Genomic DNA, 22,280 nt, shown 5'->3' with positions numbered 1-22,280 from the left:
ACACAGGTTCTGGAGAGGCATAGCTTGACCATCACTGGAGAAGGGATTCCTTGGGCCTGGGGAGGCTCCCTCCACCCAGATGTGGCTCCTGGGGGAGGGGCCACATTGTCCAGACCCCACCTGGCATCTGGAGCCTAAGGGCTTGCAAGAATCCGCAGAGCAGGGGCAGCCCACCCCACATTACCACAAGGCCAGTGTTTCCCCGGGGTCTCAGGGGACACTGCGGTGGTCCCTGGTGCTCAGCCTTCATGAGGAGGGGACACTAGGCCCCTGGGGCCATTGCCCTCCAACCTCCCCTGGCCACCTCGGGCAGGGCAACCTCCACATGGTGTGAGGCAGAGGCTTTTGGGCTGTGGAGGGTCCCCTCCACCCCCGCTTCTCAGCCCCTCCCCTGCAAGGCACCACACTCCAGAGGGCCCCAGAGCTAGCCAGACAAGCGGTCCTCAGGGCCTCCGAAGTCACCACAGCTGCCATGTCAGGGAGGTCTTACCTGTCACTATGCCCCAGAGGCGTCCCCTGACTGTGAGCAGAGGGGAAATCAAGGGAAGTGTTGGGTGAGGAGCCCAGATCTGGGTCCCTCACAAAGTCTCAAGTCCATGGGAGACCTGGGGGCATCACCAGGCCAGCAAAGTGTCTGCCCAAGACCCAAGCACCCCTGCCGGGGAGACATCTGGGCTGCCTAGGGCTGAGGGTCCCTCACCCGAAGGGTACCTGCACCTGATTCTCCTCCATGGGGACCATGTCTAACCACTCCAACCCCAAGGCTCCTAGGGTGCAAAATCTGGGCTTTGACTAATGTGCCCAGAAGAGACCAAACCCAGCCCCTGCTCAGAACCCCCACTCCCCGGCTTGGGACCCCTCCCAACCACTCAGATACCCCCTGCTTGGACCCTGCCCTGGAAGGTGAGGGTCAGGTGTTTGCTGACTCACCTCTGGGGTCAGAGAGAGCAAGCCTGAGGACCCAGGGGTGCCCCAGGCCAGGATCTGTGCCTGGGTCTCAGGGATCCCACAGGGGTCAAGGGCTCTGGGGGCTAAGAGGGGCTGAGGGTGGCTAAGTGGCATGGCCTGGGGATATGCTGGGACGTTTGCTGAGAGCCATCAGCTGCACGTCCTTGTGGGAAGCCATCGTGTCGCCATGCTCTGGTTAAACTTTAATAAGACAGGCAGTGACACCGCCCTGCAGACAAACGGGCATTCACCAGTCCCCCAGGGTCCCCAGGGGTCAGCAGCTCCTTCCAAGGCCGTCTCATAGCAGACAGAGGATGGGGGGCAATCTGGTAAGTGGCATGACCCCATCGAGTTCAGGGAGTCCCGAGTCCGGGCCCCTAGATCATGCCGGCCAGCCAGGGCGGCAGGAAGAGGCCAGCAGTTCCCAGCAGGCAGACGATGATGAACACCCAGAGAAAGATGCGGTCAATGACCATGGCCACGTACTTCCAGTCCTCTTTCACCTGCAGACAGACACACACGGTCACTCCCAGCTGCCTCCCTCAGGCCTCGCCACAGCAAGAAACTTCTAGAACCTCTGTTCCTATTCTTGCCACCAGGGTCACCAAGGTTGCAGGCATAGCTGTGCTGGGTAAGGGGTGTGGAGGGGATGCAGCGAAAGGGCTTTGTCTGAAGTCTGGGCTCAGAAACTCTGGGCTGCAGGTGCCAACGCTGTCTATGGGGGTGGCAGCAAAGCCACTGAGGGAAATGGGGTCCAGCATGGTGGCCCTACCAATTCCATCAGCTGGGCAGGTGCCTGAGCTCCCAGGAGGTAGTGGTGGGGACGCCTCTGAAGGAAGGCTAGGGTCCAGGCTATGACACGGTGAAGTGTGCTCTGGGTTTTTGATAGTTGGTGGCACCATGGGGACCAACCAGCCCCCGCATTTACAGATGGAGGCAGTGAGGCTGGAGTCAGAGGCACCCACAGCCCCTCACAGTGCAAGGCAAGGGCCAGAGCATCCTGGATAGTGGTTGGGGGGGAGCTGACCTCCAGCAAGAAGCCCAGGGCAGTGCTCACAGCTGGCTGTCCTTCACTCCTGCCTCTGCCCAGGGCAGGGCTCACGGCTGGCTGCTCAGGTGGCCTGAGCCCCTCATGGTCAGTGGGACGCTCAGGTCTGTCCCCAAAGCCCCTGAGGGTGAGGATCAGACGTGAATACAGGCACAGCCCTGTGCTGCCAGCAGGCTCTGAGCGTGCAGCTGCTGGGTGGAGGGCTCCCCGGGGACAAGGGAGGGGACCCCAGGCTCGAGGTGGGGAACGTACTGAGCCCACCACCTGCGGCCACTCCCTGGACCCGACAAGGAAGGTGGCTGACCATCTGGGCTGCAGGGGGGTACACAGAGGCCCAGAGGCAGGACAGGTCATGTTACATGTCCACGCTGGGGGAGTGGGTCCCAACCCCACCTGGGGTGCCCCCAGACAAAGCCTTAGGGAGGCCACAGGCGGGTCCTGGGTGGGTGGTTGTCAGCACTTGAGTGACCAGAAAGGAGGGGCACCTGGGCTCGGGCCCGCTGGACCCTAGCAGGGCCCACAGGCCTGGCCAAGGGCAGGCTCAGCCTCCCATTTTGGGGGCCTTGAGAGAAAGAGAACTTTTCACTGTGGTTTTCTGCTCTGATGTTTAAAGTAATCAGCTGCATCGTGACAGTTTTAAGCCAAAGCTGAAAGGGCCGAGTTTATTCTCGGGTAACCAGAGCAAATGGGGTCACTTGTAAGCCAGGGAGCGACAGGACCCTCTGTTCTATGAAGCAGCCAGTGGTGCTGCCGCATCCGAGCAGGAGCAGTCTTTCCAGCCGCCCCCTCGGAGGTTGAAACGCTGCTCACAAAGCCGCCCAGCCCCCATCCCAGGTCGGTTCCTCTGAAGTTGCTTTGCTTCCCAGAACCTGGGCACAATGCCGGAACCAGAACCAGGTTGTGACAGCTGGGCCTGTGATGCGGATGGAGGGGTCTGGGGACAAGGGGCTGGCCCTGCACTAAGAACCACTGGGCGCCTCCAAGATCCTGGTGACACTTCAAAGGCATCGATCTCTTCTCAGCAGCCCCTCAGACCCACACATCAGAGCTCCTCAAGAACTGGGGAACACAACAGGCCCAGAGCCAGCGTCTCCTGGTGGAACCTTCCAGAAACCCTCGGATGACTTCACAACCCCTTGGGATTCAGAGGGCAGCTAGGAGACTGACTCGCTTTTAGGTGGGGTGGCCCAGCCACAGGACAGACAGTCCCCAGGGATCATGTGTGTCTGGGAAACGATCACGGGCTGTTCCCGAGGAGGCAGAGGGATGAAGAGGTCGGGGAGGGAACTGCAGTGTCTTGCCTGCCCACAGGCCTTCGTTCCTGCAGGAGGAAGCTGATGTGGGGCAAGGTCACAGCCCAGGTTGAGCGGCCAGTAATGACCAAGCAGACTGAGCGGTGCCCTCCCCCACCCGCCTATGTGCTCCCCTGCCCCACCCCACCCAGGATCTGAACTGGGGCTTGGCCCTCAGCCTGGACTCACCCTTGCAGTCCCCGACTCCACAGGGCCCTGATTATGACCCGTGTCTGAGCACCTGCCCTGCTCATCCAGACCTCAGGCGCCCTCTCTCTGGCCAAGCATGAGGGTGCTGGCCAGAGGGTCCTGTGTGCCAGGCCTGATTTCTCCTCTCCCCGTGCTAGGCCACAGAGGCCACTCAATCTCATCCCATCTCCTCTCAGCACCTCTCACCGCAGACCCTCCCCGGGGGGCCCACAGCAGGGTGGGGGGCACTTGAGGTCGAGGGAGGTGCTCACCAGGTGCAGATGGCGCTGGGGGCTGCCTAACACCACCTGCAGGCAGGCTCCTTGTGCCCTGAAGCCCAAAGGAGACACAAGAGGTCCACTCTGCTCCAACAGGGCCACAACTGGGGGTACCTCCTGCCCCCAAGCTGATGGAGGCTTGGGGCACAGGGAACAGCCGGGTTGGGGTCCTGGTTTCTCTGTCTTTCACCAGTCACCTCCTCCTTCAAAGTGGATGGGGTGGTGGGGCCCCATGACATGGACAGGGCAGCGGGTCCCCCCCCTCCAGGTGGCTGTGGTGGAGACTTACCGAGAAGTCTGTGTCTTCCGCCTTCAGGTGGTCTGCGATGTACTGGACGCCCTCCACCGCCCGTGCCAGGGCTGGCGACAGGGGCAGGGGTGGTGCTCTGGTGCTGGAGGTCTTGAGCGTGGCATTTGGGGCCCCCGGCTCCTTCCTGCACTGGCATTTGCAGGAGGCAGCCTGGTCTGGGGGCGGGAGCTTGGCTGAGGGGGCCTTGGTCGGAGAGGAGGGGGAGCTATCCGCCAGGTGGGTGGCTGGTGAGGCGGCCTCCTCTCGCGGCCCGCAGTACTGAATGCTCCGGGACCGGCACCGCACACCGTCCTCCACCGCTTTGCTGGGGCTGGACACGTGCTGGACACTTAGGGACCGGCTTTTGGTGAGCCCTGGGGCCTGGGTGCCAGTGAGTGGACGGCAGGGCCCAGGAGATAGGCAGGGGCTGGCCTTCTCGGTCTCTGAAGGCTGCAGAGTCGGCACCTGGTCAGAGGGTGTTGTATGGGCTGGCTGGGGCTTGATGGGCTGGTCCACCCCACAGGTCAGGGATGGAGACCGGGCGGGCTCCCCCTGGGGCTCCGGCCAGAAGTGCGGAGTGCTGGCCGTCTTGTGCATGGACTCAATGAGCCGCCGGCAGTGGTCCTTGACCACAGACGGCCGCTTCATGAAGAGCAGGCGCGGCACGATGTCCAGGAAGACGCGGCGGACCCAGGCGGGCATGGTGTGTGTGCGCGGGGAGCGGTGGTGCACGTTGAGCACGAAGACGGTGATGATGATGGAGAGCGTGACGAAGATCATGGTGAAGAGCAGGTATTCGCCGATGAGCGGGATGACCAGCGAGGTGGATGGGATGATCTCGGTGATGAGCAGCAGGAAGACGGTGAGCGACAGCAACACGGAGATGCAGAGGGTGATCTTCTCGCCGCACTCGGAGGGCAGGTAGAAGACAAGCACGGTGAGGCAGGAGATGAGCAGGCAGGGGATGATGAGGTTGATGGTGTAGAAGAGCGGCAGGCGCCGGATGATGAAGGCGTAGGTGATGTCCGAGTAGACCTCCGCGCAGCACTCGTACTTGCGTGTGTTGTAGGTGCCCACGGCGTCCACGATGACCCACTCACCGCTGTCCCAGAAGTCCAGCTGGTCCACGCGGCTGTGCATGCTCACCAGGTCAATCTTGGCCTTGTCGTAGGTCCAGGACCCGAACTTCATGGTGCAGTTCTGCTGGTCGAAGGGGAAGAAGGTGACGTCGATGCTGCAGGAGCTCTTGTAGATGGCTGGGGGCGTCCACTGCACCCGGCCGTCGTGGAAGAGGTGGGCCTTGGTCAGGTGGGTGACGGCAAAGTCCCCGTCCGCGCTGGGCAGGAGAGAGAGGTGGTGGGTGAGGCACCCGACACCTGAGGTCCAGAGCTCTCATGCCTCTGCCCACTACACCCACCCTCACTTCACAGTGAGGCCTCGCCCGGGACCAGACAGCTCTGGGTTCATTGCTCATGGTGCCCATGTCCAGCTCATTGCTCCCCTGCCCACCTTGCTGTTTCCCCTGCCCTTGGGGGTCACATGCCGTGGAGACTGTCTCAGCAGCCCACACCACACTTGACATCCAAGCCTGACCATGGTGATGACCACGAATATTTGGGGGCTAGAAGGGCCATCCATGCCACATCTGGAGCCCATGATGCACTAGTGGCCCCAGGGCAGCACACAGAGTGCCTCGTTCCCTGTGGTCACCCCGGAGCTGGACGGAAATCTGACCTGTCTCACCACCTTCTCCTGCTCCAGGCCAGCATTTTCTCCCCCACAGATCCCCCCAAACCTAGAGGCGAGAACCCCCTTCTTGCACAGGTGAAGACTCTGGGGCCCAACAAGGCAAAGACTGGGCCTCCCAGAGGGGGATGTGGACTCCAGCCATCACATCCCAGGCCCTCAGCCCTCCTGCCAGTTCCTTGGCCTCGGGGCTCCCTGTCCACAGACCTGGCAGGCAACAGAGCTAGGGGCTGCTGTCCTGGCCCAGGCCTGGGTCTCCCAGGGACAGCCATCTAAGATGCCCATGGTGAGGAGAGGGGCATATTGATGCCATGGGGGACCTGGGGACACCTGCCCACAGTCTGCTGAGAACACTGCCTGCCCCCAGGGTCAGCCACTCTCTCCTCTGCTGCTGGAAGTGCCCAGTCCCTAGTCTGAGTCCCAAGCTGTTATTGCCTGGGTCAGGAGGGCCCTCTCTCAGCCTGTTTCCCTGCAAGGCCTGAGCTGCCCACACTGACCACACGGGGCACCCACAGACAGGTGAGGGAGCAACTGTCCTGGGCTTCAACTCTGAAATGCTGACAGGAGACCTCCCCTCCTCCCACCGGGGACAGCCCCACAGACACTAGTCTCTGAGCCCATGTCTTCACGCTCCTGTGCTAAGGGCACTTCCACCCCGGGCTGGTCCCTTACTCTGCATGTGGGACTCTGGGACCCAGCCGCCCAGGGCAACCCCAGGAAGAAGGAGCTTTCCCAAGGGAAGCTGTCACCAGCCCCACCTCCCTGCCACCCCACTCCGCCCCCATCACCACTCTAGGAAGTCCTACCCCTCCCCCACAGTGGGCTTTGCATGCCAGGGGACAAAGCACCCCCCAGAAGCTGGCCCAGCAAGCCCAGGGGGAGTGGTCATTGGGACAGCTTGTGGGGAAGAGGTCAACCCTGCCCGTCAGATTCCTGCTCTAGGCCAAAGACGCCATCCACATGAGGCCCTCTGCCTGGCAGGCCAGTGGAGGGAAGCCCCTGTGGGCAGCACGGCCTCACGTGCACTCCCTCCAGCCTCGAAGGGGTACCCCCAAAGCTCTCAGAAAAGCCACCCTCAACCCTTCCCCTTGCCTAGCAGCCCGCGCTGACCACTGGGCCACAAGCAAGTGCACATGGGCCTGATTCCTGGAAATAGACCTCCCCAGTGGCCATCTGGCCAACATCACCACCAGCCCTGGGCTCTATCCCTGCCCACGCCCAACCCCCTCCAAAGAGGGCCTTGGTGCCAGCCTCCATCCGCAAGGGAAGCTAGGGGTCCAACCTGCTACCTCTGGGTCTCGGTAGGGAGTCTAGAGAGGGAAGGGGCTGGGCTGCCATCCTGGGGGCTGTATGCCTCCCAGACCTGCTTATTGGTCTCGGTTGAGCAGTCACAGAGCACGATGCTCCCCTGGGTCCCAGAGTCCTGACCCTGGTCCCTGTGTTCTGGGTCAGAGAGGTTCAGGCAGATTCAGTGTTGGGTCCCCTAGGGGCTGGGGGAGCTGAGTGGGGACTCCGGGGGGCCTTAGGGGGCCTGGAGGATTCCAGGGCTCAGGGTCTGACCGGGCAGCTTGCAGAGGGAAAACAGAGAGTCTGCCCCGCCTCCCACTCTCCAAGCGACCCCCCTTAATGCATCCCTAAAACCCTCTCCTCCACGTGTGGCCGCTCTCCCTGCTGCCATTACTGGAATCAATTAAGCTGCAAGTGGAGCCCAGTCATTCTTAATCAAATAGCATTTGTAGGTCAGGCCCAAGCCCGGGGCCCAGGAAGGCTTTTGTGCAGAAGCACCGGGGTCTGGGTGGGAGGGCAGGGGGCTGTGGGCAGGGGGACCAAGTGGTGCCATTGGCTGTGTTCATCAGTGCTGTGGGGCCGCAGCCACCCAGAGCCTGGGTCTTCCAGCATGGATTCAGCTCTGGGTGAGCTGGCCTGGCAATGACACAGCAGAGACCAGGGACACGGTAGGCTGTCAGGCTGCCCCGAGGTCAAGGACCCAGCCAAGGTCCCGGGAAAGGACAAGTTCAAGGAGGCCAGCCCTCTGGAGCCCATGTCTGCCATGGCAGTGCCCATAGCCCCCTGGCCCCCAGCACAGAAACACTCTCCAGAGATGAGATTTCAGCTCAGCTCCCACAGCTGGGACACAGCCCTGACAGAGGCTTTGTTTGCGGAGTGTGATGAGCTGGGGTTTGGGGACTTTCGGTGATGTCTGTGCCGGGAGCACAGATGGAGGGGCAGGGGAGGGCGGGGACAGGCATGCTGTTCTGGGGGCTCCCTCTCCACTCCCCTACCCTGCCCTCTGCTCCAGGACTGGGTGACCAATGTGCAGGGGCCCAGCCTCCCCAGACAGGGACTGATTTTGGAACCAACTCCAGCCCGAGGGGGAACTGGGAGGGGCCCTGATCCCTTCCTTGCCCTCCAAGAGACTGAGGCCCCAGGGCTGGCACGGGCAGGGAAGGAGCCCTCAGGCACCTGCAGGCCCCCAGAACCCCCATCTCCTTGCCTCTTTGCCCGTCAATGGGCCTCAGCACCCTCTATCTCCGCCTGGGCCCGAGGGCTGAGCTGTCTGCCTCTTGCTCACGCTGGCTTTGGCAGAGATTCCTGGCGGGGACGTGGCTGGATGTGGCCCCACCCACTAAGGCCCCAGCTCACTTGTTGTACAGGACGATGTCTGGCCGCCAGATGAGCTCAGAGGGGATTCGGATGGAAGTCACGTTCTCATAGTCGGCGGGGTCCCAGTGCAGCTTATAGTCGTGCCACTCCTGCGGGAAGAAAGGAAAGAGGGGGGTCAGAAGAGATGGGTAGGGAGAGGATGGGGAGGGGGCAATGAGGGCTCTCTCCCACTCACCTGCTTCACCCACACATTCGTCGTCATCATCTGGTTCTTCTCATCCTAGGGCACGAACGAGAAGAAGGCAGGTTGTGATCCCCTTTGGTTCAGGACACATCTCTCTGGCCAAGCTTCCTTACCCACAAGGACGGGCCAGGGCCGAACATGGGGACTGGGTGACCTCAGGAGGGAGGGAGTGTCTCGCCCCTGGAGGCAACCAAGCCCAGGATGGCAGGCCCAGAGGGGACTGAGGGCCACAGGGTAAGTCCCCTTGACCCTTCTAAGAAGGAAAGTGTGGACAGTGTCCAGCTGACTTTACAGGTGGCTGGGCCTGGCCCTCTCCAGCTACGTAAGTAAGGGTGTATGCAGCACCCAGGGCTCCTAGCTGCTGGAGGAGCTGCCCTCTTCCCAGCAGCCCATGCTGGTCCTGCCCACCTGCATCACTCCCTCCCAGCTGGCCAGCCTGCCCCCTCCACTACCCCTGAGCCACCCACTCACTGGCCAAACTGCCTCTCCAGGCCCAGAGCCTCAGGACCTGGAGGTAGACAGGTGAGGGTCAAGAACAGGTGAGGCGGGAGCAGGAGACCCAGCAGGCTCCTCTACAGGTCACTGAGAAGCCCCCTGCCAGGCGAGAAGGGCTGGAACACACACACCACTCACACACACTACACACACACACACTGACACTCACATACAACATTCACATGCACGCATACACACTGACACACACACAATACACACACACTCACACATACACACAACACTCACACACACACAGCACACACACACTCATACACTCACATACCACACTCACATGCACGCATACACACTGACACACACATACACACTGACACACACACTCACACAATACACACACGTGCGCTCACACACTCATATACAACACTCATATGCATGCGTACACACTGACACACACTGACACACCCACACACACATACTCACACACACAATACACACACACTCATACACACACACTCACACATACTCACATACACAGACACACTCCCTGCTCCCTCCTCCCCTCTTCCCAGCCCTCCTCCCCTCTTCCCAGCCCTCCTGTTCACTGGACACAGGCAGTCAGACACCAGCACAGGCTGGAGAAGAACGCCAGCCTCTGTGCATGGATGTAGGGGTCCTCTTACCCCACCCTGAACCTGCAGGGACCATGCAGCACCCAGCCCAGGCAGAGGGCAGCTGGGTTGGGGCTGGAGGGGGCTGGCTCCTTGCAAAAGGTTTGGGGTGGGACACTTGCTGCTGATGGAGGGTACTTCTCAGACAGCAGGGTGCCCGCAGGGCCTGAGGGACAGGGACTGTTCCCCTGGGGAGAGTAGAGGGACTGGACACAGGCTCTGGGGGGCGGTGCTTGAACCAGCCTCTCCCCACTTTATGATGGCCCAACTTTTTCCCTTGTCGGCTCTAGACCAGGGACACACAGGTCGTCAGGATGACTGCTCAGCCCAAAGAAACGCGAGGATGGTCAAGAAGTGAAGCACCCAGTGCCCAGACCAGGGCTGGGGGCAGATGGTTATTCAAAGGCAAGGCCGGGGAGTCTCCCCTCCTGTCCAGGGGACAAGCCCTGGGTCAGCTGGGTCACGGGAAGGGACCACATCTCCTGCCACCCCAGGCACTGCCTTGGTCCTGATCTCCCTCAGGGCCACCTGGGACATGCCGCCAGAGGACACTGAGGATAAGCATGACCTGAGCAGGGCCCGGACACCACTCCAACGACCTTGACCTTGGCAATGCAGTCCTGCAGTGATGCCGCCCCCACCACCACATCCTTCCATTCCCCCAGGGGAAGCTGGCCCGGCTCTGCCCCATTCCCTGCCCCCAGATCAAGCTTCCAGGTGCCGGGCCTGGCCTCCTTCCCCTTGTGCCCACCCCTCACACACCCCCCTTGCAGCTGTCTACCCGTTCACCCCACCCGTATGAAGTGCCCTTCGTACATTCGGGCACCTGAAACGTTAGTCCAGGGCCCAGAGGTGCCCAGGGATTCCCAGCCTCCTCTGCAGGCGTGAACACACACGAACACACACACACCAGGGCACAAACCTGCAGTAAACACTGCAGCCCTTCAAAGAGTGGGCAGGGAGGCGGCCCCTTCCACAAAAGGCCAGCACCCAGGACAGGCAAGGACGTCTCATCAGCACACGTGTGCAGGAGTGTCCTTGGCCAACTCGGCTGCAGACAGTAGGGCTGGAGCAGCTCCTGTCCAGCCCGGTGCTGCCATGGGGCCACTGGTGGGTCCCACACTGGGGTTTCAGGACTGGTGTGCTCCGGCTGTCTCTCCTGGGCAAACTAGGGAGATGGAGGGGAGGAGGATGCTGCGATGTGGGAGTTGGGGGGATGCTGCAACATGGTGGCCGGGGGACGAGAAAACCCCAGGAGCTCAGGCAGGAGGCCAGGCCACAGTGCAGCTGACCCAGAACATGAAGCCACAGCCATACTGGGAATAGTGTTTACGAACGCAGTGGGTCGGAACCCTCGCCATCCTGAGCTGCCTTCTGGCTGCACCCCAGCCAGGAGTACTTTACAAGAAGCATTTGAGGCTTGGTTCCAGGAGGCCTGAGAGCACAGGCCAGGATGGGAGACTGACCGGGTCTCTCTGCTAATGGGGCGCAAGCATGGCTCTTTCTGTCAGTGTGAACGTGGCCACAGCCCCCACCCTTCACCTCCCAAAGCCCCTCGGATGTTGCTGGCTCACTCATCCCATTCCACAGGTGAGAAGGCCAAGGCCCCAGGGGCCACTCAATACACCTGGCACGAGCTGGAAACCAGGATCTCCAGGCTCCGAAACTGGTGGCTCCCCCCCTCACAGAGCCCACTTGGGGTTGGGGTCCTGTCAGGGACATGGGGTGGATATTTGGAGAGATCTACAGCCCCTGGCAGCTCCTCCTGGAACCTGAGCTGACTGGAAACCCCAGTCCAAACCCAGCCAGCCTCAGACCCTCTTGCAGCCAGCAAACCAACTCCTGGAGGACTCCTCCAGGCCAGGCTGGAGCCCACACTCCAAGGCCCTTGGCTGCTGCCCCAGGATGTGCAGCCAACACGTAGTTAGACCCATAGGACAGGCCCCCACCCTGAATGGTCACCCCCACGCCTCCAGAGCTGCAGCCACTCGGAGGCTGGACCTTGACCTCCTCCCAATAGCCTCCTTGGTCCCCATCCAGGGAAGTAAACTCACCTGACAGCCTGTCTGACTCGCCAGGTTGCCCCATTCCAGACAGGTTGGGGGAGCCTCCTGAGCAAGGTGAAGGTCAAGAGGGGCTGCCAGGGCACCACACGGCCCCACCCTGACCAACTCAGTACCAGGACTTACCCCAGACCCTGCACTAGCCCCACAGATGAGTCTCCTGCTCTCTGTCTCTGACAGTCACAGCCCTGATCCCCTGCTGCAAATCTGGGCCTTTAAGCTTTTCTACATGGAGAGGGAGGAATGGGCAGGGCCTTGGAGGGCACTGCATGGAACAGTCCTTGCCCCCCGCATTGCTTAGGTGTATGTGCAGGACTCAGGCAGAGCTGGGACTCAAGTGCAGCCCTCCCAGCTCATCCAGCCCGCTGCCCCCAGCCCCAGGGACATCTCCAGGCCTATCCCTCCCTGACACAGGTCGGCCCTGGGTTGCTGACCCCCACCCCATCCCCAGAACCTACCACATCAATGAGCTGCGCGATGGATAGGCCGAAGTGGACAAGAACCGCATCCGAGATGTTAGCCACAGGCCGGGACCACTTATTATAGCCAGAGAAGAGCTTCTTCAGCAGCCGCTCCTCCGCATGAGCCCGGGTCTCTGCATGGCTGCTCACTGGGGGGACACGCGGGTGCGTGGCTCAGGGGAGGGGACAGTGGCCATCCAGGCTGCACCCTTGGGCTTCCTGCCAGGCCTCATTCAGCACTTGGGCTCCCTTCCAGCCCCTCAAAGCACATTCCTCCCTCCTATCTCAGGACCTTTGCACCTGCTGCCATACTTCCGTTCGCAGTTTCTCCTCTACCCCAGGGAAGGGAAGCCTTCTGAGCACTGGGTCCATCACTGTGAGAAGGTATCACTGATGTGATGAGTGCTGACTGGACAACTCCCCATCAGACTGTGACTGCGGGAGAGAAGGGCTCTATCTAGAGCTACTAGCACAGTCCTGAGCACCTTGTCTCAAAGCACAAGGCGGGGGTAACCGCAGGACAAGACGGGGCAGGCCCAGGCAGGGAGAGAAGGACGGGGAGTGAGGGCTCCACCCCTGAGGGTTTCCTGTGGCTGCAGCAACCGCAAGTGATCATCCTGGAAGACCATCCTGGATGCATGAGTGACCTGGCACCCCCAGACTGGCACGCTGCATTCCTGGATGGTCTCTCCTCAATGACCAGGTCTGGAGTGAACCTGGGGAGGGGCTTCCTCATTCAGCCCAGCCCAGTGGCCAATCTGTGGTCTGAGAGCTTCCCTGCCACTCTTGGGCACCTGTGCTTCGACCACTGCATCGTGGAGGGCATCTGAGGGCAGGACAGGAGACCCTTGCTTACCTGCTCCTCTCAGCTCAGTCCTGCTCACCTGGGAGTTACAGCTGGACCCATGAGGGCATTCACAAGTACGTCTGGGATCAGTCCTAGACCCGCAGGACCTTCACTCCCAGCCCAGAGCCCCAGCCTGGTCCCTCTGACAGTACAGTATCTCTCCTTCCTCACTGGGGAGGCCAGAGGATTAAATTCCCTCCATGCACCCCTGAAATAGCAAGGTGGCTTCCCAGGGAATGGGGAGGAGCAGGGGGCTGGAACCTCGACAGTCCTAGTGAGCCTGGGGGAGCAGAAGGGGTTTGGGTGGGGCCCTGCCAAGGGCAGAGACCAGCCCTCTGATTCCCCAGCCCCCAGGGGTGGGGGGTGGGCAGGCATGGTGCAGCCTGCAAGGAAATTGGGCAGAATGGATAAACGGGGGTGGGCCGCACCTCTCTCCATTCAAGTTGAAGCTTCTGGGTCTAGCTCTTGAAACAGCATCTCCCCCACACCCACCCCAATCCTTTTCTTCGAATTGCCGAACAGGTTAACTCTTTCTTCGCCTGGCTCCGCCCGCGCCCGCAGGACAGTCTTTTGCGTCTGGGGGATGCGGGGTTGGGGGAGCCTCCGCAGCTGCCCCGTTGCGAGCACCCGCGGCTTGGGACCGCAGCCAGGAGCTTCCCTTCCTCTGGCTCCGGAGGTCCGAGGCTGCCCTGAACCGGGCGAAAGGGGGTCCTTCCAGCGCCCCGAAACTTACCAGGCAGGAGGCCGGCCCCTAGAAGCAGCAGCAGCAGCGGCGGCAGCGGCGACGTCCCCGGGCCCCCGAGCTCCATGGCGCACAGAGCGGGCTCTAGACGCGGGCGGCTCCCGGCTCTGCCGCGCCCCTGCTCTGAGCTCCCGGCGCACCCAACTTCATGCCCCCCGCGCCGCGCGGGCCGCTCCGTCCGCAAAGCCTCGCTCGGTCGCTCCTCCCTGAGGGAGCGGCGGCGGCTACCGGACCGGGATCGCGGGCTGTGGGCTCCGCGGCGCTGCCCCGCCCGGACCTGCCTGCCTCCAGCCGGCGAGGAGGAGGGGGAGGAGGGACAGGAGGAGGGAGCAGGAGGGAGAGCGAGGACCGGGAGGAGAGGGGGAGGGGGATGCACCGCGAGTCGAGAGAGGGCGCGGGGGCTGAGGTCGACCCGCGCGGGGGCAAAGTTTCCTTTGACCTCCCAGGGCCGGGCACGTGCCCGAGCCACGAGTGGGGGCCCGGCAATCGCTGCGTGCGTCTCGGGGATCCCGGCGCGGGCTGGTTTGCGGACCACGAGACATCAACCCTCACCCTGTCCCCAGCCCCGCGCCTCCACCGCCTGCCTGCAGGGAGGGACGCGCCCCACGTTCTCCGGGCGCCAGGAGGGGCGCCCGGGCGGATGTGGTTAACTTCACCACCCCGGCTCCAGCTGTGCAGTTTGTAAATCACAGGTCCCTGATCGTCTTCCCCAATCAGGCGCTCAGGACAGAATCCTTCCCATCGGCCTGTCCCCCGCGGACCGGGAAGCGTTCAGAAGGGCTTCTACCCGGCAGCCGGCCTTTCTGGGACGAGGAGAACTCTAACGCCCCCTCCCCAGGCGAAGCCGCTTCTTGCCGCCTCCAGGTCGGGCCTGGGCCGGGGTCTGCTGCCCCCGCCTCTGAACGGCCTGCGGCCGGGTGGACTGCGCCGGCGAGAGGGCAGCCCCCATTCCACTCGCGGTGGGCAGCGGCTGAAGGGCGGCTGTGGAGGGTCTCGGTGAGACCCCCGCAGAGCAGTCCGCGGCGCCCCTGGACTAGTCTTGAACTACATCGGCCGCAACCGAGATGACCTGGTGCCACGCTCGATGACCCCGCACGGGCTCCGCCCTTAGGTGGGTCGAGGTGGCCGCCGGCCGAGCAGCAGGTTCTCGAAGGAGGGCCGTGAGGGGCCGCTTTGTGCGGCGGAGCCACAGTCTGCGGCGCGCACACCGCGCTGCTCGGCAAAAACGCGAACCCCGCAGCCATCCGTGTGCAGTTCCTGGGAATCTGCGGCCAGCGCTGGATTGGGGGAATCCAGCTCCCAAACCGAGACTTCGGTTCCGGTCGAGGATGAGGGCAGAGAAGGAGGGGCTGGAGCTGCCCCCGCGCTCCTCCCGCGTTGGCGCCCGGGCCTTGGGGGCACTGAATGATGGTCCCGGAGGCCCCTGGTCCCCGCCCCTCACAGACGATGCTCTGCAAGTAACAGGCTTGGTCCCAAGGTAGCAGCTTCAATCAGGGGAGGCCCCTGCCGCTCCGCATCCCCCAACTCCTGCCCCCTTCCAGCTGGTTTCCCAGTATTCCCTCTTCTCCCTCCTCCCCATCTCCCCTCCCCCCATCTCCCCTCCCCTTCCCCATCTCCCCTCCCCATCCCATTTCCCCTCCCCTCCCCCATCTTCCCTCTCCATCTCTCTTCCCCCTCCCCATTTCCCTCTCCTACCTTCCATTCCGCCCCCAAGCCCCCTTGCCCCGACTCTGGCCAAATGATCTGAGGCCTCCAAGGTTCCCCACCCGGAGCGATCTGTCCACTCTGGCTGGTGCCTACAGACCTTTCGAAATGCCTGGTCCCGGGCAACTGCCAACCTCAACAGTGACGGTTGCTCCCTTACCCTGTCCACGGGCTCCCTAGATGCTGGCCCAAGCCACTAAGACAGGTGGACGTGGCTCCCACAGCATCCCTATGAGGTGGGTTCTTTTGTTATCTCTGTGTCCCCATGAGGAAATGGATGGACAGAGGGGTTGTGCCACATCCCAAGGTGATGCAGTCAGCACCAGGGTTCCTACTGGGAGGTCTGGGTCTGCACCCTGGCCTCCCCTGGCCTCAGGCGTAGTGTGTCCCAAAGCTGGCCTGTGCCCCTGCAAACTGGTACTCCCCAGTCTGCCCTTCAAGGGGGCTGCCTTCTGGGAGTCCTCCTGGACCATGACCCGCCCACTGCATGGCCTTCCCTCGGACTCCCCGCAGACCCAGAGCCTGCTCCAGTTTGTGGCCTCTTTCCCTTCCCCCATCAGCTCTGTGCCAGGATCCAGAAAGTTCTCTAAGGTGGAGATCTGCCCTAAGATCTAGGAGCCGGGGAGCAGGCCCTGGGATGGCTCACTGGGTACAGGGGGCGAGGAGGGCAAACCTCCCCCCTTGCCTGTCCTGGGCCACTCCCCCGACTCACAGTAAACACTTGATCACATGAGGTTCAGAGCCAGGGAACCCCCCTCACAGGGAGAGGACGAGCCCTGGTGTCTCTGGTAGCTCTCTGTCCATTCCTGCTTGGCGCTGTCCCAGGGCAGGTTTCTGCCCCATGACCTTTTCTTGGTGGCAGAGGCCAGCTGTGCTCCAGGTCCCTCCAAAGTCTCCTCCAACCACCTCAACATCCCTGGGAAGCGGAGGTCAGCCTTCCCTCATCTGGCAACCTAGAAAGGTGAGGTAGGGATGGGATTTGTCTGTCTGATGACATCTGGGTGCTCCTGGGAATGTTAGTTGGAGTCAGGAGAGAGGGTGAACTGGGCCAATCTGTGAAGGCTTCCTGGAGGAAGGGGCACCCAGGAATGCAGCCCCTGGGACCTTGTGTATCTGCTCATAGCTGTGCACGAGGAATCGCCTGGGGAGTTGGCTTAAGTTTCAGACCCTGGCACCCCAGCCTCAGAGAGGACTCATCCTTGGCCAAGGCCCCAATCTCCATCTGCTGACAACCGTCTCTAGACCACCCTGATGCAGGAAGCCTCGGAATCAGAGATGATTGGGCCCAAGGACCAGGCAGAGAGTCAGGCCAGGCCCCCACCCAGCCTGGCATCCTGGCCTGGTCCAGGTGCTACCCTTGCCAGGGGTTGGGGCATGTCTGAATAGGGAGCAAGGCCTGGGCCCTCTCAGGAGCCTGCAGCCTCTCTCAGCCGGGTCAGCTCCGCATCCTTTCCCTGCACCTTGGCCAGCTCACACAGTGGACAAGGAGGCTCTCCATGGCCATTCCCATGGGTGAGTACAGCCAGGGAACTCAGCTGTGGCCAGCAGGCCCATCCCATCCTGTGCTGGAGGCCAGGCTGGGGTGGTGCCCATTGTCAGGGCCCCGACAGGCCCAGTGGAGCGCCCACTGTGTGCCCACACTCACACATCTGTCCAACCTCGTTTGGCTTTCCCCGCGGATTTGCTAATGCAGAGAGATTAATCGGGCCTAACTCATTAATTTGCAAGGCCCTCCCTCCCCACCTGCGCCCGGCTGGAAAGCACTTATTGCAAGAACCTAGTCATCATCCTATCGCTGAATTAGACTCTTACTCCAGGCCTCTAGCCCCTCCCTTCTGCTGCTCCTGAAAGTGCTGTTTCAAGGGAAAGGAAAACCCCCATTCACAAGCCGTAAGACCAGCTTTGGGGAACTGCCCCGAGTCCTGCGGGGTCCTCTGAGGTGGTCTCAGGCAGGGCCTGAGGGCAGGAACAATATGGAACAGGCGCCCTGAAGACCTCTCCCCACACGCTCCCCCGGCCAGTGCCAGGCTGCTGGATACAGTCTCCCTCTCTCCCTCCAGTGACCTCTCCGCCCTCCACCCTGTCCCAAGGACATTGCCATGGTAACCAGTTGTTGGCATAAACAGAGGTTGGAATTAAAGGTGGGGTCTTAGGCTGGGTCAGGAGCTGAGGAGATAGCAGGGAGGACCTGGGAGTGGACCAGAGGGGGTCCATCGGCACCAGGCCCCGTGTGAGCCCAAGGGCAGTGCTGGGAGCCCAGCAGACCAGGAGAAGGGGTCCTGCCTATACATCCACCCACGGGGGATTTCCTCTCCAGCCTTTCAGCCAGGCTCACCCATAGGGGAGGGGATGGTCCATCCTGACACCAACCCCACCCCCCTTCACCTCCCAGGCCCACCCTGCTCCCTCCCTCTCTCTAGCCTTTTTCTGTCAGCACCACCCCCACACACAACCCAGCCATGGAGGTCCTTTAAGACCCAAACACCCCTGAGAGGGGCCACTAGACAGTGCAGAGCTCCCCTTGGATGGATTTCTCACCCCACCTCCATTCTGCTCTGTGACAGTGCTTCCCTCTCTTCCTAGAATCTTCATTCCCCGACATCACATCTATGGGCCCCTCCCCTGCTCCCCGCTGACCCCCTCACCAATAATGGAGGCTCTAGGCTTTGCAAACACACACACACACACACACACACCTGGCACTTAGCAGAGCTGGTAAACGTGTTGAATGCATGGATGGATGGATGAGTGGGGAGTGGATGTTTGGTAAGAGGACATGAGGGAGGCTGGGTCCACAGGGAGCCCCTGTGTGTCACTTGTCAACCCCACCCTGGCTGAACCCCACATATTCAGGCTGAGAGGATCCAGGCATTCAGGGTTGGTCCTGGCATCCAGGCAGTTGCTTCCAGGAGGGAGGGATTGTAACTATGTTGGCTGAGGCAAAAGGAAGGATGCTGGGAGTTGGAGAGGGTTCAGAGATCTCCTGTCTCCTCATCCTTTCCCCATCTCTCATCAGAAATTAATCCGGAGTGAGACTAATAGCCTTGCCTCCCTGGTCCTGGCAAGCCACCCTGCCCTCCTTCAGGTCAGAGGTCATGCCCACTCCTTGCAGTGGAACCCTGCCCCACCAGAGCCCCAGGCTGGCCCTTGCACCATCTCTCTGGGGCTGTTAGGAAGATCCTGGCCTGGCCTGGGGATCAAATCCCCCAGCAGGAGTCCTGGTCAAGTACACATGAGAGTGAGGCCCTGAGGGAGGGGTGCAGTGTCCAGCCCACAGGTCACTCTAACTGCCACAGGGAAACGTGCAGCCTCCTGGCCCTGGCGTCCTCCCTGCTGTCAGCACCACGGACAGCTCCACTCCTGCTCCAGCCTCCCATGTGCGTGCTCAGTCGTGACAGACTTTCTGCGACCCCATGAACTATAGTCCACCAGGCTCCTCTGTCTGTGAGATTTTTCCAGGCAAGAATACTGGAGTAGGTATTTGTTTCCTTCTCCAAGGGATCCTCCCAACCCAGGGATCGAACCTGTGTCCACTGAACCACCTGGGAAGCCCAGCCTCAGTGGAGACCAAATGCCTTCCCTGAGGTTTTTGGGAGATAGCCTATCTCTGAGTCTCTGTCTTTGCCCATTTCTTTCAAAAACATTTGGAAAACCATCAAATGCAGGAAGAATGTGAGAGAATCGGGGCCATTTCTCCAAAGGGGACGTGCCCTCGTCTCTCCCCACCTGAACATGCTTCTGGTCTCATGGAGGCCTTGGTCTGCAGTGGCTTGAAGCAGGGTTTCAGTTCCTGGCCAGAGACTGAAGTCAGGCTGCAGCAGAGAGAGCACTGAATCCTGGCCACTAGACCACCAGGGACAGTGGCCAGGGACAAGGCCCTGGCCTGTCATCTGTATAGAAAGAAATTCCCAGAGAGAGGGAAAGTAGTGAAAAAGTGAAGTGTTTATTAGGAGGAAAATGAGTATGTGTGGATAGACATGCAGGTGGACTCAGAGAGAGTCGTGCCCTCAGGGTGATTTGAATCACTTTTGTGGAGCACTTCTTTTGGTTTCCTCCGGCCAATCATCTTTCTGTTTCTGAGTCTACATAGACCTCATTTCGATTCCTGGGTCGGGAAGATCTGCTGGAGAAGAGATAGGCTACCTACTCCAGTATTCTTGGGTTTTCCTGGTGGCTCAGCTGGTAAAGAATTCTCCTGCAATGTGGGAGACCTGGGTTCGGTCCCGGGTTGGGAAGATCCCCTGGAGAAGGGAACGGCTACCCACTCCAGTATTCTGGCCTTGAGAATACATTCCATGGGGTCGCAAAAAGTCAGACACGTCTGAATGACTTTCACTTCACTTCACTTTCAGGGCCCTCCCACAGGTGCGTGCATCTCTCAGTCAAGATGGATTCTGGCACAGAGGCCTATGGGTGGGTTGACATCACCGACTATGGAATGGCACCCCATAGTCTTTTTCATCTCTGAGGAGCCTTTATGCTCATGTGTAGTTGGGAGGGTCTCCTTGAATTCAAGGAGTATGGGGGCTTTTATCTCTGATCAGGGCAGGGCTCACACTGCTATTCTGGAGTGTCTGCACAGGGGATGAACTCAGCCTGAGGCCCGTCTAGTTCCTGCCTCACTTCCAACCAGGCCCCTTAGAGACATGCCCCTGATGACCAGCCAGAGGCCACAGGGACCCTGGGAAGAGGGGTGGGAGAGAGGGTAGAGGGAGGCTGAGAGTCCTTGAAATCTAAGAAACATGGAATGTTTCCTGTCGGGGGAGAAGTGGATGGTAGCACAGAGGAAGTGAAAACTGGCCCTCCTGAGACACTGGCAAGTCCTCCTCTGAGCTCTGGATTTAAGCCAGAACCCACGGTGAGCTAGGATCAGGGCCTGCTTGTCTCCTCATGGCCTTGAGTTCTCAGCAGCCTGCAGCCCTGGCTGGAGGAATGTGCTGTCCAGAGCCAGTCATGCCAACAGGTATCCTCCCTTCCAGTTCTCTGCAGGGCCCCCCTTCTCCCCTGAACCAACCTGGCAGGGGCTCAGCCCCACTGCCCCACCCTCAGGAATTCCCCCACCACCTGCCTCCCGCCGGCCATAACCAGGGTCCCCGTGAGCTAGACTTAGCCCTCCAAAACCTTGCAGCATCTTTTCAGACCATTTCAATCTTCTGCCTTTGGCTAGCCTCCAGTTTCACAGTTCCACATGCCTCTGCCCCCAACCCACCCTCACGACCGCCTGCCTCTCCACTAAGTAGTTAATTATCTACAAACATACTCCAGAGGAGGATGGAGCACTCTGCAGGGTGAGGAAGTGGCTGGGAAGAAATGAGATTCTGACGTGCAGCGGCGGTGCGGTCTGGGTAACGGCCGGGCTAACGATGGCTGGCATGTCGGCTCTGAAGCGACTGGCGCCTTTCGATCACGTTGGAGGCCACCTCTTCAGAGGCCGCTCCGCGAGGGCGGCTGGAGCCCGTGGCGTCCGTCGGGCTGGCGGAGGTGCGCACATTGAGCCCCGGTACAGACAGTTCCCGCAGCTGACCAGATCCCAGGTGATCCAGGCCGAGTTCTTCAGTGCGACCATGTGGTTCTGGATTCTCTGGCCCTTCTGGCATGACTCAGATGCTGTGCTGGGTCACTTTCCTTATCCCGACCCTTCCCAGTGGACGGATGAGGAATTGGGTATCCCTCCGGATGATGAAGACTGAAAACAGAGGCTCAGCTCTTGCCAAATGGGTGCACCCCATGTTTCTTGTTATGTTTAACATTTGTCTGTAAACATGTTTTGACTTTGCACCTATGGTGATTCTGAAGAAACAGTGCATTTTATAACAGTTTATTTGAAAAAAAAAAAAAAAAAAATGAGATTCTTAGGCCTGCCTCTGCTCCCAAGTCTGTTGGCCCAGTGAGCATGACGGGCAGTTCAACTTCCCCTTCCCTACACACCCCACAGCTGGCACATATCTGAGTCTCCATTTCCCCAGCTGTTAAGTGGGGGTGCTAACTGTCCCCACCCATGAGGCCATCATAAGGATGAAGGGGGCAGGCCAGCTAGGCATTTGGTACCTGTCCCAGTGTCTGGCAAGCACTGAATTGCCACTGCTGAAAATGACCATTAAACAGGAATCGCCCTGTAGTCACCTTTCTCCAGGGAAGGCCCTTGTGTCGACAACTAAGAGCTGGGATCTGGGTGCAACTCAAGTACCTTCAGAGGCCAGGCAGGGGCCCATGGGCCAGGCCAGGTGTGGCAGACACCTGTGGGCCATGCCACCTTCCTGGGGGCTGCAGAGCATCCCAGGCGCACCATGCCTGAGGACCTCTCCCCAGGTTCTGTTCCCTGCAGCCTGACCCAGCCCAGGAACAGCAGGTGTCAGGATACCCACTGGCCCTGAGCCAGTGGACACAGCAGATGTTAGGAGAGGCAGTGAGTTTGGCTCTTTGTGAAGAATTACATCCTGACAGGCCACAGGCACAGAAAAGCCCTTTGTCCCGGCCAGCTGGCTGCCTGCTAATGGGTCTCAGCCTGAAGGATGGATGCGGCTTCTGCCTGGGGGCAGAGGGTCATAGATGCCCTGGGAAGAGAGGGTGGGGGAGGCCAGAGGGTCACAGCCCCCTTGGGAGGAGGAGACAGGGTGAGCGTGGGGGAGGGCCACCCTGAGTCACTCTGGCAAGGACAGAGGGCAGGTCCAGCAGGGACTTTGGGACTCTCCAAGGGGGACCCT

The 22,280-nt window shown here is 60.9% G+C and overlaps 1 protein-coding gene and 1 pseudogene across 1 annotated transcript; one reads left to right on the top strand and one right to left on the bottom strand.

Moving 5' to 3' along the window:
- Positions 1–1,325: 1,325 nt before the first annotated feature.
- On the bottom strand, positions 1,326–13,939 carry CHRNA4 (cholinergic receptor nicotinic alpha 4 subunit). Its single transcript, XM_005911087.2, has 6 exons — positions 13,864–13,939; positions 12,281–12,432; positions 8,630–8,674; positions 8,434–8,543; positions 4,045–5,380; positions 1,326–1,451 (listed from the first exon to the last, which is right to left on the bottom strand). Exons 1-6 carry the CDS (start codon positions 13,937–13,939, stop codon positions 1,326–1,328), a joined length of 1,845 nt encoding a protein of 614 aa, XP_005911149.2.
- A 6,970-nt stretch (positions 13,940–20,909) lies between these two features.
- LOC138990529 (NADH dehydrogenase [ubiquinone] 1 beta subcomplex subunit 2, mitochondrial pseudogene) lies at positions 20,910–21,385 on the top strand (annotated as a pseudogene).
- Positions 21,386–22,280: the final 895 nt, after the last annotated feature.

The sequence above is a fragment of the Bos mutus genome, chromosome 13, assembly GCF_027580195.1.
Source record: "Bos mutus isolate GX-2022 chromosome 13, NWIPB_WYAK_1.1, whole genome shotgun sequence".
NCBI classification, from domain to species: domain Eukaryota; kingdom Metazoa; phylum Chordata; class Mammalia; order Artiodactyla; family Bovidae; genus Bos; species Bos mutus.
Note: the sequence above shows the minus strand (reverse complement) of the source record. Positions and strands in the feature narration are given on the sequence as shown.